Here is a 23,450-nt window from a genome sequence, read left to right as displayed (position 1 = left end):
ACACACACACACACACACACACACACAAACAGTAGGCAACATGGACATGCATACAGTACAGACAGACAGACAGACAGACAGACAGACAGACAGACAGACAGACAGACAGACAGACAGACAGACAGACAGACAGACAGACAGACAGACAGACAGAGAGAGAGAGAGAGAGAGAGAGATAGAGAGATAGATAGATAGATAGATAGATAGATAGATAGATAGATAGATAGATAGATAGATAGATAGATAGATAGATAGATAGATAGATAGATAGATAGATAGATAGATAGATAGATAGATAGATAGATAGATAGATAGATAGATAGATAGATAGATAGATAGATAGATAGATAGATAGATAGATAGATAGATAGATAGATAGATAGATAGATAGATAGATAGATAGATAGATAGATAGATAGATAGATAGATAGATAGATAGTTTTGCTACCGATCTTCATCCGGTTTGAGGTGAATCTCCACAAATGCCCACTAGAGTGCAGTGGTGGACTATTCTTGATCAAGACCAGGGCTTGAGACTGCAGTTTCATGTAGGAACTATTATATTTTCATTTTCATTATTATTTTCATTATTTTCATTATTATTATTATTATTATTATTATTATTATTATTATTATTATTATTATTATTATTATTATTATTATTATTATTATTATTATTATTATTTTTTTTTTTTTTTTTTTTTTTTTTTTGATCAAATTTTTTATTATTATTCACATGAAACAAGACAACACATTAACCACAATCACAGTACATAGAACTTCACAAGAAAATAACAAAAACAATAATAATAATACAGACTAACAATTATACAGACAAGAGAAAAGAAAACAGAGTTCAACCTTCTAAATTTAATTCCAAGGGGTACTATCTAATAAATGGTCTTTCCCAGTGTTCAGCCCCGATTCCCGGCCGTGTGACCCTATATTAATAAAACGTACATCTCCAATCCACCACAAGGACCATTTTTATTATTATTATTATATATATTATAAAGATAAAAAATAAATTCGGTTTATAAAATAAAACTTAACTTTTTCATAATGGCAAGTTGGCAACAATACAAAATGCTGTGCTACTTCTGTTGTGGTACATAGCTGTATCCCTATATCATAGCTGTATCTAGTCATGACCGAGAGTAGGGGTGCTGATCTAGGGTCAGTGATCAGGAACTCTTGCTATTCACCAAGCTTCCCAGAGTAGGGGTGCTGATCTAGGGTCAGTGATCAGGAACTGTTGTTTTTATGACCACATTCAAACAAACTGATTGAAGCAGACGCAGTACACCCACTTTGAGAGACTTGAATAATGGACCCTGATCTATAGGAACACAGCAACTTTTTTGATCACCTCAAAAGCCCTGTTGCTTTTTGAAAAACTGGGCTTTTGAGGTGATGAAATCACTGCGCCCAGGCAGCAGTGGTTCGGCAAAAAATAGTTCAGAGTATATTATCTGCTTAAAAAAAACGAAAATGTCTAATTATTTTTTTAATTTTATTTCTCCATGTGGGAAATACACAGGTCAAAACATGTTTACAGGAACGTTTTAGAGTTGTATTTGGAGTGTATTTCGTGCCTGTTGGGAACTAGGCTACACTGGCACAACGACTTCCAGTGAATGACGCGAAGCTAGGCTAATGGTGCGGCTGTTCCCTAAGCCTAATGCATGCACAGAGAAGAAAAGGGTATGTATCTGCTTGTCTAACTCCAGGGTAGATGGCAAATAAGGTAATTTCCCAAAAAGTTGGCGTGTTGCTTTAAACTGTATTTACAAAGTAATTGTACGCCTTTATTTTATCCCTTAAAGTAGCAGGACACGGAACAACACTAGTTCTAGAAGTTTAAACTACTCAGGCTTTCAAAGTTTAGACAGGTTTTAAAAAAATCCTGAACCTTCCTTTGAAATAAAGCGTTACCAAGGTCTCTGACCGAGACAGACAGGTGGAGGACAAGAAGAAGAAGGACAAGATGAATGAAGGAGAGACCTCTGGTGTTCTAATGACTCCAGGTAGAGGTAGGCTGAGCCCATGAAGTCATCCTGTAGCCCAAAGTCATAGTCAAACACCTGTGGAGACACAACACAACAGTACATCTACTGATCAAATATGAAATGGAGTAATAACTGGATAGAACACAGTATAGCACCTTTTAAACAGAAGGATGTGACAGTGTGACACTGTTAACACAGGGCCATGATCGAAAGGTCAAATACATCTACTGATCAATATCAAAATGGAATAACAATTGGACTCAACCTGGGGAGAAACAATCCAGCTACTGTTAACACAGGCCCTGATTCTATGCAGAGTGTATTCATTCCTGTATTTATGGTAAAAAGGTGTCCTGCTTAAAGGACACTGTAACACCTCTCCACATAATTTACAGAAACACCCAGAATATCTGTGCACTTTGTCTGTGATACTGATCTAATGATCAAATAGTTCAAGACAACACACTGCGGTTGACAGTTTGCATTGCTCTGACCTTTTAAAGTGGTCGACATCTAACAAATACCCAGGAAGGCACGATGCAATCACTTTTCACGCAGTGCCCTGATCAAATGATCAATGATTATCCCAAGACAAAAACAGCGTGGCAGCCTTTTTGTAATGTCGTGACCTTGGTAATAGAAGGATAATTGGACAAACACAATACAACTGTTAACACAGGGCCCTGAATTAATGTTTGAATGTCATCCCAAGACAACATGCTGTGTCTGACTTTTGGACAAATGGATTAAAGAGAAAGATTGATTTGCAAATAAAATACAATAAAAAATAAACAACCTTTCAAACCGTTCTGGTATAAGATTGAAAATCAGGCCCTATTCCCCGTACCTGGTTCAACTAAGTCGATCAAGAGTCCCATTATCCAGATTCAATTAACCCGATGTTTGAAGCCGGGATTTTCCTGTTCCTCGAAGGTGGATTCAGTCTCGTTAACTCGAACCAGACTTGAGACCCAGGATAAGTGTGCGCGGCCGCTTCAGTTGAAAAGCCAGCAAGTATCGATAGCAGAAATCCTGATTTTCTAACGGCATTGATTGATTAATTGATTTAAAACTTTATTAACAGATTGCAGTACGGCTCAATAGCCTCGCCGACAAGTTAAATGCATAATCTATAGGCTAATTTTAAGTCCCTCATTACCCCAATCAATCAGATTATATTTCTTTAAACTTGCCTGCTGGCAGTAGGTTTATGGAATGGATAATCAAATGAGATCTTGCTAGCGAAAATAATTAGTTCAACTGTTTCAGAATAAGGATACGGCTCTCTTACCCATTGATTGATGTATGGTGGATGTTTTACTTATCTGCACTGTGGTGTGACGGTTTGTCTTTTTTACTTTCACGCAGACGACCCGCGTTCGAATCCCACTTCTTCTAGTCTTTTTCTTCTTTTTGCAATGTAAGAATAATTCAATTTGGTGCACGTTGAGAGCTATATAAAGAATGACATCCTCAATGCATGTAGATTTATAATATTTTAACTTAAAACTAGGCTACTTTTGCGTATAATCATTAATATTATATTCCAAAAAAATTATATTGGAAACGCGGGGTCTCGAACTCGGGTCGCCCGCTTGCCAGGAGCGAACGCTGGCCGTTGCACCACTGTGCCAGACGGGATATATACATTGTGTATCCATCAATGCACAAGAGACCCGTGTTTCGAATATTTTTCTTTTGAATGAAGTTTTATCTCTTTATTCTCAAATGCATTAATGTGACGTCAATGGCTCATTCAATTTCTCAAATCCGTCAAACAGCGCATCTCATCAGACATTTTAATCCCAGTTACAATATCACAATAACGTGTGAGTGATGATACAATTCAACAATCCTCAGAGTCCTCGTAATTCATAATCCACAAAAACCACAATCCACGCATAGACACTTCAATTTTATGCTTGAATGAAACACAATCCGGGCGCTCCGTTAAGCAAATCTACAGCGGAGAATATATGAAACTAATCAGAGCCAAACGGCCGATAGGTTTCATTCATTAAAAATATCCCCGCGGGATTCACATTTGCAATGCGCCGTTATTAAAATAACCACATGCAGCGTGTATCGCACTCCGAGCGCCTTATATGACGTGCATTATTTTATTTAGGACAAAGTAAATCTATAGGCTGAATATGATTTATTATCAGCATTTAGTTCTATTATTATACATTTCAAAAGCCCCCTCTAGGAAAACGAAGCACAGAAACATAATTCAGAATGGTATAATGCAGATCTAGACTGTGAGAATCATTTCAGGAAGCGAGCTGGCATTTCTTTGCGGGGGCGTGGCCATGGTTCATCCAGCTAACTGAATTTAACCCTGCTCTCGACCAGGCTCAAACTTTTTGATCTGTTGTCATGGTGATTTAGACAATCGAGCGTCGGGGAACAGAAAGGTCCGGCTTAAGTCAGGCTATGCTGGAAATTATCCGGCTAACTCAGTTAGCCAGGTACGGGGAACGGGGCCGGTTACAGAGATTATTGTTATTATTGTTGTTATCATTGAGATGACATTTAAAGGGATATTTCACTGTAGTAGAACTTCTGGAAAATCAGCAGTCTTACCTCTATCTAAAGTAATTGACAAGTAGTAACCACTGCTGTCCCTGTTGTCTGAATGGAGCTGACACCTGGGAGGAATAGTGGTGGACGACAGGACAGCAGTGGTCACTAGCTTACTTGTAGATGCCTTTAGATAGAGCTAAGACTATTATACATCAATACAACCCAAAGAGTTTTATTATACTGTTCATCAATCCAATCCAAAGAGTTCTATTATACTGTGCATCAATACAACCCAAAGAGTTATATTATACATCAATACAACCCAAAGAGTTCTATTATACATCAATACTATTGTATTATACTAAATGTATGTTATATCTAGTAAAATTAATGGAAAAACAAATGTAAATGTAAGGGGGTAGGGATCAATAAGCTTAGCTTCCCTCTACTCCTTTTTTGGACATGTCTGCTAACTAAATTTTTTTTTTTTTTATATATTTTTTTTATTATTTTTTAAACATACACATAAACATAAACATAACAACATAAAATTAGATATACAAGCATTAATTAACAGTACACATCCAATGAAATCACCATTTAAATAAATGTATTATACGAGATATACACCTAATACTTGTTATCTAATACCCTACACACATATGCTCTCGCTCGCTCCCCCCCCCCGGACCCCCACTTGGATAATCCACCATTATCATTCGCTCCTACCCAGGCACTACAATTCATATGCTAGCTTTTATTCTCTCCACCACTTCTAACCACATTGCAATTTTGGATTCACTGACACCCAAAATTCTTGCTGTAGATATTTCTAGATAAATCACATCGAGATATGCAAGAATCCAAACCTTCCGGCAAATTTTTTCCGGTTGAAACCATCGTGATGCTATGAGCTTTTTAGCCGCTGTGATAGTCAAGTCAAGTCAAGTCAAGAGTTTTATTTGTCACGGCATACGGATATACAATGAAATGCGGGTGGTCTTGCAGATAAAACTAATCTCTTTAGCTGTATAGGGACTGCAAACTCAAAAACATCATTCAACAGCAATACAGAGGGGTGTACAGGTATATTCAGAATTAAGAAATTTGATAATTGCTGGGACACTTCTTTCCAGAATATCTTAACTGGTGGGCAATCCCAGTACATGTGCATAAATGTACCCTCATCCCCATTTGTACATAAGGAGCATCTGGAGTCTTGTTTAAGTCCCATTCTGTTCAATCTTATAGGAGTCAGGTATGTCCTATGAATATAGTTAAGATTGATTTGTTGATGGTCCGGGTTACGTGATGCAAGTCGAACGTTTGCCCAGGCTTCTTGCCAATCAAAATTTATTTCCAGGTCTGGTATATCCCTCCTCCAGACTGAGTCTAGGTGGAGGATTCCATACGAGGACGTGAGTAATTGATGATAAAAATCTGATACAAAACCTCTCGATGTCTCTCTTTCATAGAACAGTTTGTGGTATCTGTGGTGTTCAATTGGTATCCTTAATGGGACTCCATGAGCCTTCAAACATAACAATAACTGTGCGTAAAAATAATATGTGGAACTGGTGAGATTAAATTTTTTATGTATTTCTTCATATCTACAAAAACCCTGTTTGTTGAAAACGTCTCCTAATGTGTGTATGCCCTGCTTTTCCCATTTAGGGTATCTTATAGGTCGTTTTCCAATCAGGAGTGCATTGTTATTGAATAGGGGAGTATGACTATGCCATTTATGTGGGTTCGAATATTTTTTTTGTGTTTCACGCCATATCCGGATTGCATGAGTAATAATGGGGCCAAATTTCAATTCGCATTGCTTAATTGATAATTTGGTGTATACTATGTCCTGCAGTCTATGTGGTGCTACTATATTTACTTCTAAATTTCTCCAGGATACTGATGCTTGGGGATCAAACCAGGTTGTCAGTGGTCTTAAAGTGTATGCCTTAAAATAGTGGTAAAAATCTGGAAATGCCATACCTCCATCGGTTTTGTTTCTCTGTGCGGTGGATCTTTTTATATGTGGTGGTTTGTTATTCCAAATAAATGTGTATGCGGTAGAGTGTAATTTTTTCCAGTAACCATCTGGAGGGGGTAACGGTAGCATTGAGCTAATGAAGTTGATTCTAGGTAGGACATCCATCTTAACTATTGATACCCGTGCCTGTACTGAGTTTTTAAGTTTTGACCACCTGTCAAAGTCGTATTTGATCTTATTTTGGATTTCTATGTAATTGTACTTCACCGTTTGGCTTATAGTAGGGAATACTTCAACTCCCAAACATCTAAAGTGTTTAACCATTGGTATTTCTTCTGGAAGGAGTATATTTTTTGCAGGGGCATTAAGTGGAAGGAAAGCCGACTTTGGCCAATTTATCCTAAATCCCGATAGATTGCCAAAGTCATCAATCAACTTGAGAAGATGAGGCATTGCGGTGTTAGGGTTTTGCATGAACAGTATTACGTCGTCCGCATATAAACTAATTTTATGTTGTGTGCCCTTGATTGCGATTGGTTCTATGGATTGGGATTGTCTTATATATTGTGCTAAAGGCTCTAATGATAAATCGAATAGTCCGGGACTAAGAGGGCAATCCTGTCTAGAAGAGCGTGATACCGGAAATATTTCGGAGGTGATTATACCTGTTGTAATCATGGCCGATGGGTCTTTGTATAATACTTTAATCATATCAATGAATCCTTTTCCTAACCCCATCCTTTCTAATACTGCCCATAGATAAGACCATTCCAACCTATCAAAAGCTTTCATCGCATCCAGGGACAGCATCGCCTTAGGTGTGGTGTCATCCTTGCTGGCATCTAGTACGTGTAGTAATCGTCTTATATTATCCGTGATCAAGCGGCCTCTTATGAAGCCAGTCTGATCCGGATGAACTAAAGACGTCATATGCTTTTGAAGTCTGATGGCTAATACCTTAGAGTACAGTTTGATATCGGTTCCGAGGAGGCTTAAGGGTCTATAACTACCGCAATCGGTGGGGTCTTTGTCTTTTTTAAGGAGGACTGTTATGAGTGAAATATTGTCGTTCTTATGGAGTATAAAATCATATTAAGTAATAGGGGTCCAATTACGTCCCAACATGAGAGGTACATTTCTGGTGGGATACCGTCTCTTCCAGGAGCCCTACCACTTTGCATTTCAGATATGGCCTCCCTGAGTTCATCTAGTGTGATGGGTGTTTCTAACTGTTTAGCGTCATCCTCTGATAGTTTAGGGAGGTTAATTTGATTAAGATATGTGTCCATTTTGTTTTGATCGAAGGTCGTTTCTGATTTATACAAGTTGGAGTAGAACTCTTTGAATGTCTCGTTGATTTTTTTAGGGTCTGTAACAAGTCCTTGTTGTGCTTTAATTGTAGTTATATCTGCAAATTTTGCGTTGACTCTTAATCGCATAGCTAGTAGGTGACTTGGTTTAGAACTTTTTTTTTTTTAAACTTAAATTTTTTATTAACAGTTTTTAGACAGACAGCACTTACAAAAAATGAATAATAAAAAATAAAGAAACTAGCATCACAATAAAAACAAAAAGAAAAAACAGTGCACATAAATATTTACATGGGTATCATGGTTAGTTGTCTGGTTCCCCTACTGTTGTTTTCTAGGTATTTGATACAAAGGCTGATTGTGTATCTCCCTTAAACAGGCATAAACAGGTAATTCCTACTCAAAGATGATAAATGCTGACTAAGGCTTGTATGTGTGATCTGGGTCCAGAGACCCTCCTTGAGCTTCTTTCTTCCCTTATCCTTCGTCCTTTCTTTTTTTTTCTCTTGTTTATTAACTTTCACTTTGCCTTTTGGTTCACCCATACACAAACCACATCATCCCTGAATATTTAATATCACACCGTTAAACAGACATAAATAATAAGGTATAAAAGCATTCAGCAATTGTAATATCCCAAAAACAAAATAGAAAATACTAACTAAAGCACAGGTGTGTGACATGGGTTCATAGACCCTCCTTGAACATCTTTCCTCCTTTACCCTTCGCCCTCTTGTGTTGCATTTGGTTCTTCCTCTGTGATGTCGTTCTCGTTCCTTTTATAATCCTCCCACTTTCCCCATCTTTCCCCAAATTTCTCTTCCTGTAACCTCAGCATGTGTGTTATCCTTTCCATATCCTGTATTTCTTCCACTATTCCTACCCATTTTGCTATTGTCGGTGGGTCTTCCTTGTACCACAGTCTCGTTATTGCTTTTCTGGCCGCTATCAACATTATCTTTATTAAATATTTGTCCCCCCCTTGTATTCCCTCGTGTGTCAGGTCTCCTAAGTAAAGCACCAGTCCTGTTTGTGGTAGCCCGTATCCTAATATTCTGATCATTGCTTCCCCTATCTCCTCCCAATACCCCTTCAGCTTCTGACATCCCCAGAATATGTGCGTGTGATTTGCCCCCTCCTTCCCACACATCCTCCAGCATGCTTTTTGTGTTGGTGCATATTTTCCCTTCAGCTCTGGGGTTATAAAGAATCTGATTATGTTTTTCCATCCAAATTCTTTCCATATTCTCGATCCTGTTGTTGAATGTTGTACCTTGCATATGTTCCCCCATTCCTTCCCTGTTATTCCTATCTCTAGTTCTCTCTCCCATTTCTCCCTTATATAATCGGTCGTGTGTCCCTTGCTGGTCATTATAGCCCGGTATATTGCTGATATTACTCTTCCTTGCCCCCCTTCGTATGCCCATACTATCATCTTTATTATTCCATTCTGTTCCTCGTCTTTGGCCCCCCTTATTTCTTTGTTGTAGTAGTCTCTAACCTGTAGATATCTGAAGTGGTCCCTGTTTTCTAGTCCAAATTTCTCCTTTAATTTTTGTAGTGTCTGCATTTCTCCCTTCTCTATCATTTTGCATATCGCTGTTGCCCCCCCCCTCTCCCACCTTCTGAATCCATGGTCTAACCTCCCTGGTTTGAATCTCTTGTCATGTGCTACCCATCTCAGGACCCCTGACTGCTTCTCCAATTTGTGTGTTTTTACTACTCTGTTCCATATGGTCAAGGTGCATTTGGTGATTGGATCTAATAGTCCCTCTTTTTCTTTAAATAGTTCCCTATCTCCCACCAGAGCTTGTACCTTGTATCCCTCCCCTTCTTTTTCAATGTCTTTCCATCTTGCCTCATATCTGACTGTCGTTACACCAGCACGTCACTGCTCTCAGTTGTGCTGCATAGTAATAATCTTGTAGGCTGGGTACTGCCATCCCTCCCTCTTCCTTTGGTAGTTGTAGTGTTTTATATCTGACCCGTGGTCTTCTCCCCGCCATTATGAACCTCGATATCAGTCTGTCCCACTCCCTGAATTGATTCTGTGGTATTTGTATCGGTAGTGACTGGAATAGGTACAGTAACCTTGATAGTATGTTCATTTTAATGACCTCTATTCTTGAATTGAAGTCCAAGGGCATTACTGTCCATCTCTCTAAGTCTCTCTTGATGTTCTGATTTATCTGTGTATAATTAGCTTCAAACAGTTTCTCCACCCCTCTCGTGATGTTCACCCCTAAGTATTTAATCTTGTCCATGTCCCATCTTATCCCGTACTGTTCTCTAATTTCCGTCGTTGGAGAATAGTTCCATGCTAAGGTCTGTGTCTTTGTCACGTTTAGTTTGTATCCTGAGTAGTGGCCATATTCCTTCAGTAGATCCATCAGTGCCGGGAAGCTCTTTTCTGGTTGCCTCATGTATACTATCACGTCGTCTGCAAATAGGCCTAGTTTATATTCCGTTCCCTTCATCCTTACTCCCTTGATGTCCTCGGTCTGTCTGATCAGTTGTGCCAGTGGTTCTATGAGAACGGCGAAGAGCGTCGGTGAGAGACAACATCCCTGTCTGGTAGCCCTCTCTAATCTGATTCTATCCGTCAAGCTGCCATTCACCTTAACCCTCGCTGTCGGTTCTTGATATAGCGCCTTGATCATCTTCATCGCCCTCCCGTTCAGTCCGAACCTCATCAATGTTTTATATAAAAATGTCCAGCTCACACTGTCGAACGCTTTTTCTGCATCTAGGCTAATCAGTACCGCGCTACCCCCTTGTTTTTGTATCTCCTCTACTATGTGTAATGTCTTTCTCACGTTGTCCTGTGTCTGTCTCCCTTTAATACATCCAGTTTGATCTTCATCTATAATGTCTGGCATAAACGTCTCAAATCTTTTTGATATTATCAATGTATACATCTTGTAATCTACGTTAAGTATGGACACAGGTCTGAAACTACTACATAATTCCCTATCCTTCCCTTCCTTCGGTATCGTGGTGATTATGGCTTCCTTCCACGAGGGGGGCATTTTCCCCTCTTCCATCGTGTGTCTGAACGCCGCCCCTAACATGGGTGCTAATTCAGTTCTAAATGTCTTGTAGAATTCCGATGGGAATCCGTCGCTCCCCGGAGACTTGTTGTTTTTAGCTCTACTAATTGCCTCTTCCAGTTCTTGTTCCGTAATTATTTTATTTAATTCTTCATTCTGTTCTTTCCCTATCGATGGTAACTCTAGCTTCTCCAGATATGTTTCTATTTCCTCTTCTCCCGCTGCTTTTGGCTGTGTGTATAATTTCTCATAGTATTCTCTAAATGTCCTCTCTATTTCAGCTGGGTCCCTCAATATTTCATTAGTCTTTGTATCCCTTATTGTGTGTATCGTGTTCAACTTCTGTTGCGTTCTAATTCTCCTAGCCAGCAGTCTGGTCGCTTTTGGTCCCCCTTCATAGTACGTTTGTTTCATGAACCTCGCTTTCTTTTCTATTTCCGTCAATAATTCCCTATTTATCCTGGCCTTTACTTCTTTGATTTCTCCGAGCGTTTCCTGTTCTTTTGATATCTGGTGTCTCCCCTCTAGCTTCTTCAGCTTCCCTATCAGATTGTGATATGTCTCCGTTCTGGCCTTCTTCAGCATTGCTGTTTTTTCCATCAATTTCCCCCTTATCACCACCTTCAGTGTGTCCCATAGAATGTTCGGGTCTACCGCCCCGTTGTCATTTTCTTCCTTATATCTGGCTATCTCCTCCTTGATCTGACTCACCACCCCCTTGTTATTTAATATTCCTACATTTAGTCTCCAAATCGTGTTCCTCCGTCTCCCTTCTAGATCTACTGTCAGATATATGGCACTGTGATCCGATATGTCCGCCACTCCTATACTGCTCTCCCGTGCCCTGTAACTGTCCCCCGTCGTCATCAAAAAGTAGTCTATTCTCGCATATGTCACGTGTGGGTGTGAGTAATGTGTGTATTCCCTGTCCATGGCGTGCATCCCCCTCCAAACGTCTGTAATTCCCATTTCCGTCATCTGAATATTCATATATCTACTGATGGGTGCCCGCCCTTTTCTAGTACTCGTGGTGTCTAGGTCGTGATTCAGTACTACGTTAAAATCTCCCGTACATATCAATATCCCTTCTAGTTCCATCACTATCATATCAAAAATGGTCTCATATAAATCCCTCTCACTCTCTGGGGGTGCATAAACATTTACTAACGTAACCATTTGGCCCTCCATTTTCCCCTTTACCAGAACAAACCTTCCCTCCTTGTCTCTTACTTCCTTGATCAATTCAAATTTGACTGTGTTTTTGATTAACGTGATTACTCCTCTCCTCGGGTTTTGTTCAAAGGAACTATAGTATGCATTTTCATATCCAAATCTCTTCAGTTTCTCATGACCCTGTGCTACCAAATGTGTCTCCTGCAGAAAAATCACTTCCATCTCACTTTTTTTACATTTCAACATCACTTTGCCCCTTTTTATCGCATTATTCATTCCATTAACGTTTAACGACATCATTTTTATACCTTTAACCCTTGTCATCTTTCTTCTTCTTTCGTCTGTCAGTCCCCCCCATGTCACACTCATTCCCCCCTCCGGTTGGAGCCTCCGCTCTCTTCACCGAATACATATAATGATTAACATAAATAAAAAACATAAACTTTACATCAAGTGCTCCCAAGGCGTTCGGGGGGTCCCTGTTTCCCCCCCTGTCCCCTGCTGGTGGGTGAGGGGTAATTGCCCTCCTAGCGAGGGGCCCCCTCCTGACGGCTTGGGGGTTTGAAACCCTTGCCCCCAATCGCTCGTCATATTTGTCCAGCTTTCTTACTGTTTTTTTTTGCTTTCGAGCTCCTGGTCAAAAGCGCTCTGTCCTTCCTTTTGATCAAAGACCCTCTTTTCTTGGTCCCTCTCAATGTGACTCATATGTTTCATTGTCCCTCCTTCCTCCCATATCCGTGTGCGGTGTCTCCCGTGTACCCCTTTTTACTTTCTTTTCCTCTCCTCTATTTTCTATGTGATGTCCATTTATCCCCTTAATCCCTCCCAACTGTGTTACTCACAGCGTGTGTCTATGTATCTGTTTCAGTATGTTCTGTGTCTCGCCTATCAAACCTAGTTATATTTCCATTTATTTCCTCCATCAGCTTGTGTATTATGTGTCCATGTATACGTTACGTTCATTTCTATATCCTGCCTCTACCTGGGAATGTGTGCTTATGCATATGTTATTTCAGTTTCTATACTTTGTCTCTATTTGAATAGTTTTTTCAATCTCTTGTGCGTGTACTCATCCGTTCGCCTCCTCCCGCCTCCTCTCCGTCTCTGGCCTCCTCATCCGTCTCCGTCCTCGCTCCGTCACGTTTCACCTCTGCCTTCTCCTCTCTCCTCTCTCCGGTTTCGGTCTCCCGCTCTGATCCATCTGCGGGCTCCCTCCAATCTCTGCTGCAAGCTCCGCGTCTGGTCCTCCCGCCTCCTTCCTTCTCCGTCCTCCGTCATCCGCATCCCTCGTCGTCTCATCTCTCGCTCCGCTTCTCGTGCCGTCGCGTACGTCGTCGCCCCTTCCTCCCAGTGAATCCTTAGCGAAGTCATGGGTGACTGGAATCTCATTCCGTTTTCTTTCAGAGTTTTCTTCAGTCCCGTGTAGGACCTGCGTGTTATAGCTACCGCTGTCGAGTAATCGTGATCAAATGATAGTCTTTTCCCTTCGATTTCAATCTTCTTGGTCCACGCGGTTCTGAGTACCAATTCCTTAACCTCGAATCTCAGAAAGTTAATAATCACCGCCCTCGGAGGTCTGTCCGGTTGTGGTCTCGGAGCCAACGCCCTGTGGGCCCTCTGTATCTCCATTTTTTCCAGTCCCGTTTCCTTCAGTTGTTCTTTGATAAGCTTTTCCACATATAGGGTCACCGATTCCCCTTCGACTCCTTCTTTCAATCCCCATATTCTGTTGTTATTTCTCCGTGACCTCCCCTCCATGTCTGACATCTTTGTCTCCATCTGTTCTTGTTTCTGAATCACACATGTTAATACCTCGTGTATCTCCGTGTTCCATTCCTCCGCGTGTGCCGTCCTAGTCTGTAACTCGGTCACGTTTCTGTCCTGTTCCGCCATCTTCTCCTCCACCCTTTTGAGTTCTGTATTCATTTCACCTCTGAAGTCCTCCTGTTCCTTCCTCAATTCCTCCCGTAGCTTCCCAATATCATTCCTTATCGTGTCCGTGTTCAGTTTTATCGCCGCTGTTATGTTCTCCAGTATCCCGGCCTGCATGACCACGGCCCATCCTGGCATTCCCGTGTCTGCCTCAGCGGTACCTCCCCCTTCTTCCGCCTGTCTTTTCTCGGCTTCGCTTCGGGGACTCTGTTTCTTCAGATTCTCTCCTTCTCGTATGTTCTCCATTTATATTTCCTTCACACTCGTTGTCTCTTCCTTACTTCTCGTGTGCATTTTAATTTTTAATTACTTTTCGGGTCTTTTTTTATCCGTTTTTTTCGCTCATTTGACCAGGAGCTCTATCGCACGTGTGTTACCCGTCTGCTCTCATACCGGAAGTCGACTTGCTTTAGAACCTTGAGAGTAATGCTGTTGTCTTGTGCTACGTATTTGTACTTCAGATTGTTGTTTATAAATGGCATTCATCTCTTTTTTTAACACATTAATTTGAGTTTCCAGTCGAACCGAGTAGTTGTATTGTAAGGAAGAAAATAACGTAGAGTAAAGCGTTTCCAGCCCTGCCAGTTTTGAGCAACGATTCTTGCGTATTTTGGAGGAAAAGCACCCGGTAAAATCCTTGATCAATCCCTTTACCGACATCCATAATATTCTGGGGTCCGGCACCGATTTCGCATTCTATAGTAGGAATACTGAAAGAGCTTCTTTGAGTTGTGTAATGAATTCCTTGTTATTCAGCAATATCGAGTTAAATCGCCATTTTGGGGCTCGGGATGACAGTATACCAAATTATCCTTTTAGGAGTAAATAACAGTGATCCGATAATGCATTGGGTACCATTTCCACGTCATAATTATCAAATAGTCTCGGGGATGCAAAAACATAATCTATTCTGGAAAGTGTGTTATGTCTTGCAGATCGACAAGAGTACTTCCGGCTCGTGGGGTTGCGTGATCGCCATAGATCATTTACACCTGTATTCTTCGACCAATCCTTTAACGCATTAGATGCATTTTTTTGTTCGTTGGAAAAGGTGGGATAAGATTTATCCATCCCAGGATCCCAAATGGCATTAAAATCCGCACCAATTATAAATGAGTATTCAGGAAGGTCTAACATTGTTCTGGTGAGTGTAGTGTAGAAATGAGCTTCGTAAAAATTTGGGGCATATACCGCTACCAACGCTATTTTCCTATTCCTGTATACAATCTTAGCTATGGTTATCCGACCATCTGCATCAGACCATACTCCCTTCAATTCAATATTCAACTTCCGTTTCACGACTATAGCAACTCCACTGGTTCTCATTCCAAAGGAAGAGTGACTAATGTTATGGTATATGTTGTCCGCTAACGTAGCTTTGTCTTCCACTAAAATGTGCGTTTCGCTTAGAAGAGCCACGTCAACCTGTTTGTTTTTCATCAGTGTGAGCACGCTTTTACGTTTATGTTGATTATTTATTCCCCCAGTATTCCAGATCATTATATTCAAACTAGCCATAATCTATACATGTTGTTTTGTAGTTGTTGGTAATGCTTCTGGAGTGCGAATTCACAATGGATTTACATCCTACTATTGAGGTCCCGTTGAGAGCCGAGCATAAAAACATACATATATACAAATAAACCCCTGATCCCCCCTCCCTTAAAGAGCCGTACAAGGTACCTATTTGATACCTCCTTCGCGTACAACTCCTTCCTATCCTGCACCTCCGGTCAGCCCAGAATGAGCAATTTATCCTAAACTTTCCTATGTATACCATAGAATCTAAACTTTTAATTCTAATTTAATAGAATGTCACCTGTGGCCAAGCCATTCTCCCGTTAATGTAATTAAACAAAATAAAAAAAATAACTCCATTAGTAGACTCATTTAAACCTCTTTTTTTCTTTTTTTTTTTTAACCTTCTACTATGTATTGGTTAGAACATTTCAGAAATAAAGAATAAGAAATAACGATGTTTAGAATTAGATTATCGAAACCCATAAAATCAGGGAATAACTACTTAAATTCTTTTTTTTTTTTTTTTAAATAACTTTGCATGTTTACACATCTAGATAACAAGGAGGTTTTTAAATACTTGTATGCAGATCTATTTCATGACCAAGTTCAGTTCAGTTCAGTTCAGAGTTTTTATTTGCCACATGGAATCATACAATCAGAGTTTCTTCATTACACAATCATAAATAACATTCCATGGACAAAAGGAGCAGGAAGAAGAATAAATCTTATAGTTACCTGCCCCTTATTCCTAAACTAAAGAAGTATTTACTTAATGGTCGGCGTACAACCTAATTTACACAAATAATAATTTATACCATTATACAAGAAACTCACAATCCACAGTTAAACAAGAAATTTTTTAATAATAATAATAATAATAATAATAATAATAATAATAATAATAATAATAATAATAATAATAATAATAATAATAATAATAATAATAATAAAGAATAAAGAATAAAAGAAAGAGAGAAAAAAAAATCTCACTATTCAGATCACATTTGATTTTCATACTGACTAAATATTTTTTTTATTTTTTATTTTTATTTTTATATTTTTTTTTGAATTGATAAACACTATTACATCCCTTAAGCTCGCTATGGAGAGAATTCCACAACTTTACACCAATAACTGAAGGACACATCTGTTTAAGTGTGGTACGTGCAAAAAAGTCTCATATCGTTGTTATTTTCCGGGGCCATCATTGAAAAAGGCATTGTATTCCAGAATGCTGTCAGCCGCTCATGACTTGCAGATTGTTGTTGTAATGTTCCAGTATATTCCTCGTGTCATAGAACAATATCAATCCAGTGTATTCCAGTATATTCCATTATGACTCATAGCCTTCATAGTCTGTATCAAATCATGACCTGCATATTACCATGAATCTATATATATATAGTGTTTAGCGTTTTATATTAAATTACTTATACCTCAATGTTGTCAAAAGCTTGTATGATGCCGTTTTTGATGTCCGTGCGATTGCAAAGTTATCCAAAAAAGATGAATCTTGTCATCCACTTTTTGTATTCTTCATGTAATCTTCTGCCGCCTCAAGCGAACGTAGCACGAATCTTTTTCCTTCTCCCTCCACAATGGAAAGATTAGCTGGATAACGTAGGACGGGGTGGAGACCTTTCTCATAGAGCCGATGTACCACATCCTTGTAGCGGGCCCGTAGAGTTATGGCTTCCTTGCACATGTCCTCATAGAACCACACTTTTTTCCCTTTATATATCAGTTTTCCCCATTTCTTGCGTGCTTCCCTGATGATCGTGTCTCTTGTTTCAGTTTCCCGTAGGCTAGCTATGATCACTCTTTCTTTGTTGTTGTTGTAGTTTACGGTGCCTATTCTGTAGCGTTTGTCCACTATCGGTTCTGTAGGTAGGATTTCAGGACCTAGAATTTCTACTAGCACTGCAGCAAACGTGGCATCTGTGCATTTGACTGATTCATCCAAACCCACTATACGGATGTTAAATCTGCGGGCGTGACGTTCGATTTCGAGCAATCTGACCGTGTTTTCCTCTTTGTTGTCCTGGATCATCTGCCAAAGAGCTTTGTCCCCCACTTGCATCTCCTTCGATACTTCGGCGATATTCTCATATAGATCCTTATTCTTCACCTCTTCTTTCAGTGAGTATTCGTTCACAGTATTTGCAACTGCCGTTATGCGATCGGATTGTACTACAGCCTCTGCCCTGATGTCATCAAGTTTAGCCTCTATAGCTAACTTAAATGCGATAGCATTAGCTTCGGCTCTCTCAACAGCTCTAGCTATATTACCAGCCTTGGCATCAACATTATCAACCTTGTCGGTTAAGATCTTTATCAGAGTGGTCAGCGTTTTGAAATCGGGTGAAGTATTCTCCATGTCTGTCTCGGATGAGGTCGTAGGAACGTTGGAATCCATGGGATTGTCGAACTTTTTATTCTCAATCGCGTCCGCTTTCTCCTTCACAGTAGAGCGCGTCACCGCAGCTTCTACCGTTAGAGTGTCTGCTTCACGGCTCTTTGTAGTATCTTTCTTTGCTGGCATGTTGATTTGTTCCTGTTGATATAGTTAGTTGAAGGTCTTAGTTAATATATACGTCGAGGTTTAAACACATTAGTGTTGTAAAAAGTAGGTTTTTAAGCGAAATTAACAAAAACAGGAGCGGAGAGTGTGACCAATGCGACCGTCACATGCTGTTGTCAAACCGGAAGTCTGCTAACTAACATTCTGTAGTGTGGTAGTGAAAGGGTTAACCCTTTGTCATGTGGCAGTGGAAAGGGTTAACCTTCTGTATTGTCGCAGTGAAAAGGGTTAACCCTTTGGTAGTGTGGCAGTGAAAGGGTTAAGTGCCTTTGTTGAGGAAGCAGAGTGTGTTTATTCCTTCACTTCCTCCCCACTCTGATGTCCCTGCTGCTCTGGGGATAGAATGGGCAACTTTGTGATCACAACCCCCAGCTTCTCTAGAACCTTTAGGGTCTTCCAGTACCTTGACGTAGAGTGGATCCCGCAAGCTCTCCACCAGCAGGCTGACCCGCTCATCCCACACTGGGTTGAGGTTCTTATGGATGGTCTTACTCCGGAACACCTCCTTCCCTGCAATCTTAAACTTCACGTATGGATCACTGGTGCCTAGGGAGAGACAACAGAGGGAGAAAGAAGGATGAGGAGACTGTACATGGCTTCCACACGTTACCCCTTCCCTGTAGACACTACAGCAGTTCAGTTTGTGTAAGTGAAACTGTGCCTGTTTCTCACTGTGAGAAATGAGAGAGGAGAGCCTATATAGGACTAGGGCTGCACGATTTGACAGATATTGCGATTGCGATTAAATTTGCGATTATAAAAAAAATAAAAATAAGCAGCCCCACAGAGGTTTATTGTAAAATGCGGCTTGCATCTGGCCTACGCGGTGGGTCTGTTCGGGACACCGAGCCTGAACATTTGTCTTTTTACCTGGGAATCGATACCGGTACCCAACGGTACCTTTTTTTGTTTTTTTCTGTACTTTACTCTCCCTCTCTGAAGTCTAAACTTCACAACACACAATCTAAAACCCCTTACCTCCCTCTCCAAAACTGTTCCTACAACAATAACAACAACTTGCAAAGGAGATCCTGTATCTCAATGGGACTTCCTGGTTAAAAAATAATAATAAAAAAAAATAATAATTAAAAAAAACACTTTTTGTTGTTGTTGTGATTTGCTAATTGCATCATTTCAAATCGCGATTTCGATTTAAAATCGATTAATCGTTCAGCCCTATATAGGACCCTGTGCACACTGATGTAGCGGAACAGCTCCATTGAGAATGAACTGGACAAGATGGGGAAGGCGACTACGACAGTATCCACGACAACCACAGGTCCTCTGACCTCTACTTTTGGGAGAGATATGGTATGTTCATATAATGTAATATTACGCAGGTTGTTTTGGGCCACAGAAATAACTTCTGGTCCTTCCCGTGTTGAGTGCAGGTTTCTCTCTCTGGGCCTTTGCCTCAATGACTAAAATCTCAGTTTTATCTTTGTTCAATTGGAGGAAATGTTCTCCTCTAAAGCGAGAGTTAATTGTTTCAAACTGATAAAACAAGTGTAACCTAATGCTTGGTTAGATATAATCACACTAAAATAGGATTAATAGCCCCTAAGAGACAATTAACTGAACTATCAAGTGTGCTTTTAGAAACAGCCCAGTACAAATAGCAGATTGTTGCATAATGAATTATTTAAAATATCTCTCCCTCCCCCTCTCTCTCCCTCCCTCCCTCCCTCTCTCTCTCTTATGATACAGAATACAGAAAGATCAGATATTGTATTTCCAAGCAATAGAAGTGGCTGCATTTGAACACTAGATGGAGCCAGCGATAAACATTTGCACTCCAGAGAATGATGATAGTGGTTTTTAATGGAGGAACCAGTCAGTAACTCTATCTTAGATATCCCCACTAGATGTATTTTAAACCCTTACTAACCCCCTAAAATTCTATATTGAATAACAATTTGTATAAATATGTTTTTCTACCAAATTAATAAATCATCAATAAATTACTGAAAATGTCTTAGCAGCCTTTCTACACCTTTACTCTCTTTAAGAATGCAAGGATCTATATGAATATACAAATGAGCAACAAGCAGGAAATCCAATGAATGTTGGTGTGAGTGTGAACAAATGTACAACACACTCACACAAATGTACAACACACACACACACACACACACACACACACACACACACACACACACACACACACACACACACACACACACACACACACACACACAAAGATGGATGAGCTAGCTGACTCAAATCATATAGTTCTCTCCCAGAAAGAAAGCAGTATTACCAACACCCCGTTTTCATTATCCAGAAAAATTACCACTGATTCTCCCTTCCCAGTCTCATTCTACCTCATCCCCCCCAGCCTGTTCCAACTATACTGATTGATCCAATAGATCACATACTGTACAGAGAGAAAGGGAAAGGCCATAGAAATAACCGACCAGGGAGACCGTTTTGAAAAGGTTGAGTCTAGGGGTTATTGTAATAAAGATGAAAGAGATTCTGTTTCACAGGAAAATGTCCATGAAGCATAAACGGTTCACTCAAGGAAACTAGCTCAGACAGGCAGTGTCTTTGGCGGCACAGTGGTGTAGTGGTAACACTGTCGCCTCACAGCTAGAAGGTTGTGGGTTCGATTCCCGCTTGGGGACCAGGTTGCCGTGTTGCCAGTTACCCAGGTGGGGTATCTCCCGGGCCTTTCTGTGTGGAGGTTGCATGTTCTCCCTGTGCTCGCAAGGGTTTCCCCCCCGATAAGATAAACCCAATGGAAAAACATGCACAACAGATCGCTGACGCTGTCGTGTCCCTGACGAAGACGGACAGGAGCACTTGGATTGGTCCCCGGGCGCGGCGCACACTGCAGCCCTCGTTTGCTCCCGGCTGCCCTTGGGGGGGGGAAGGACGACGGGATGGGAGGTGCAGAGAACATTTCGTCAGCGACTGAGTGCATGTGTGTGTGTTCCTGTCGGTCGCCCATCGCATGTGTGTGTGTTAATCTGATGACAAAAATAAAGACGTATACTTATACTTATTATTAGATTCAACACAATCACAGAAACAGAGAGAACAGGAAGTCATCTACTGTGAATGTCCTTTGAGTTTGGGACTCAGCAGGAGATAAGCAGGTCTGTCACTTTGTCAGGTTGATCACGTTCAGCATCATACAAGGAGATCTGGTCCAGCTGGACCTCATTACCGGGGGAGCACACGTTCCAACCACACAAATCAAGCTACATGCCACCAAGACATATAGAGCACTGAAACCAAAACCACAATGTTCAGTTGGTGTCAAAGTTAACCCATAAGCTACCATGATCCAGAAGCTCTCGCTGGAAATTGTGCACTGAGCAAGAGCTTGCAGCTAAAACTGCACATTCTTTCTGTTCCCCCAGGAGGAATGGCAATTTCTGCACTTCTGTCATACTTTGGAATTCTGGGGAAATTATTTCAAATTTTGGAAAGAATTCCTCCCTAATATTTCTGTAATTTTCACATTGTGTTAGGAAGTGTAGTTCTGTTTCTACGGCTCCCTCATCACAAAGACAGCACAACCTCTCCTCTCTGGGCAGCCAGGTCTGTCTGTGTCTGCCTTTCTCTATCGCCAAACCATGGTCACTCAGTCTGTACCTTGTCAGAATCTTTCTTAGATTCTTATCAGTTACTGTGCTGAGGTAGTCTGCCACAGTATACTGTCTGTTTAGGGCCAAATATGTTTCTAATTTGTGTTGTGATTGTGTGAGTTGATTCTAATACGTAATGTATTTATCTTTTTCTTTGGTTATAATTTGGTTAGGTCTAATCTTCTGAGGCTGGCTAGGGTTTGTGATGTCAGAGTGTGAGATGTCAGCCAGTTTCATTATGAGTTGACAAAAGGGGCTCTTTGTAGGTCTCTCTCTCTCTCTCTCTCTCTCTCTCTCTCTCTCTCTCTCTCTCTCTCTCTCTCTCTCTCTCTCTCTCTCTCTATAATTGACAGTTGACTGTATCATGCCCAGCCCATAGGCGGAGTTTGAACTTGACGCCAGGGTGTGCGACTGCTTGGCGATTTTTTTTGACCTTTATTTGATTATTTTAGCGTTTTTACAATGCCCTAACCCCTAAGTTTTTTATTTTATTTAGGTAGTACAGCAGCACACACACACACTCACACACACAGCACTACGGGGGATCATTTTTAACTGACTTACTCTTAATCATTGACAAAGTGACAAAGATAAAGAAGGAAATACTAAAATAAAAAGACCACAACAAGTATATTGCTGCTCCACTAGACCACTTTACTGTACCAAACATGACATACAAAAATAACAAAATACTGTGCAACACTCTGCCAAGCGCACAGCCGCGCACACGTATGCATACAGTAGGTTGTCAAAGGCTGTACAAACAAAAGTTCACATTTTCTAATAACAGCATTATTAGACATGCCAATCCAACGAAAGATGTGCTGGTCGCGCTGGAGAAAAGAAAAGAAAAAGATGTTGCGTTTGTGTGTTATTTGTTATTCTAAGATGCTAATTCATCTGTATCTGGATAACCAATGAACGGATTCTGTCGGGGCAGGTAGCGTTATTTCGGGGAAATTGATATCTATAGTCTGGTATATTTTTCGTCCATGAAAAATGGAGGCTCTAATTATTATTATTCATAGAGACTCTCGAGCAATAATAATTATTACAGCCTCCATTTTTCGTGGACGAAAAATATACCAGACTATAGATATCAATTTTCCCGAAATAACGCTACCTGCCTCGACAAAATCCGTGCATTGGTTATCCAGATACATTAATTATCATCTCAGAATAAGTGGCTTTGTACAAGCGTTATGTATCCGCCATTCTGCTGCTGCTGAATGGTGGTGCTTGGCCGCGCGTTAACCCTTTCACTGCCACACTACAGAAGGTTCGCCTTATAATGTGACATGATTACTACTATAAAATGAATGTATTGTAAAACAAAACATAATAGAATTCAGATTTGTTTCTCACAATTATTATAATTTTATTAAAATAAAAATAATCTTGATTTCTTTTTTTTTTAGCAATTTCACCCCCGGCCACCAGGGGGTGCAATGCACCCCCTGCACCCCCATAAACTCCGCCCATGGCCCAGCCTCGAGCAGCGCTATTATTTAAGAATATGTTGACTGTATGCCCAGCCTCGAGCAGCGCTATTATTTAAGAATATGTTGACTGTATGCCCAGCCTCGGGCAGCGCTATTATTTAAGAATATGTTGACTGTTAAAAAAATAAAATAAAAAATTATTATATTAAATTTTTATTATTATAATTTTTTTTTACCTTTAGGGGGGGGGGGGGGGGGGGGGGGGCTCGCGTTTAAATCTCGCACAGGGACTCGCATTTCTCCCAGGCGGCCCTGCCTAT

General features: G+C 40.4%; 1 protein-coding gene across 1 annotated transcript in view; it reads right to left on the bottom strand.

The window, feature by feature from the left end:
* Nucleotides 1-23,450, bottom strand: part of mctp1a (multiple C2 domains, transmembrane 1a) — a gene marked incomplete at both ends in the record, with an annotated part of 363,122 nt that overhangs the window by 106,842 nt on the left and 232,830 nt on the right. Inside the window, 2 exons of the mRNA XM_084307451.1 lie at nucleotides 2,005-2,084; nucleotides 18,496-18,638. Coding sequence (XP_084163577.1) covers nucleotides 2,005-2,084; nucleotides 18,496-18,638 — 223 coding nt within the window. The remainder of the gene's footprint in view (nucleotides 1-2,004; nucleotides 2,085-18,495; nucleotides 18,639-23,450) is intronic.

Source organism: Notolepis coatsorum (assembly GCF_963971535.1).
Source record: "Notolepis coatsorum genome assembly, chromosome: 1".
Lineage (NCBI taxonomy): Eukaryota > Metazoa > Chordata > Actinopteri > Aulopiformes > Paralepididae > Notolepis > Notolepis coatsorum.
This window is presented reverse-complemented; position numbering and strand designations above follow the sequence as displayed.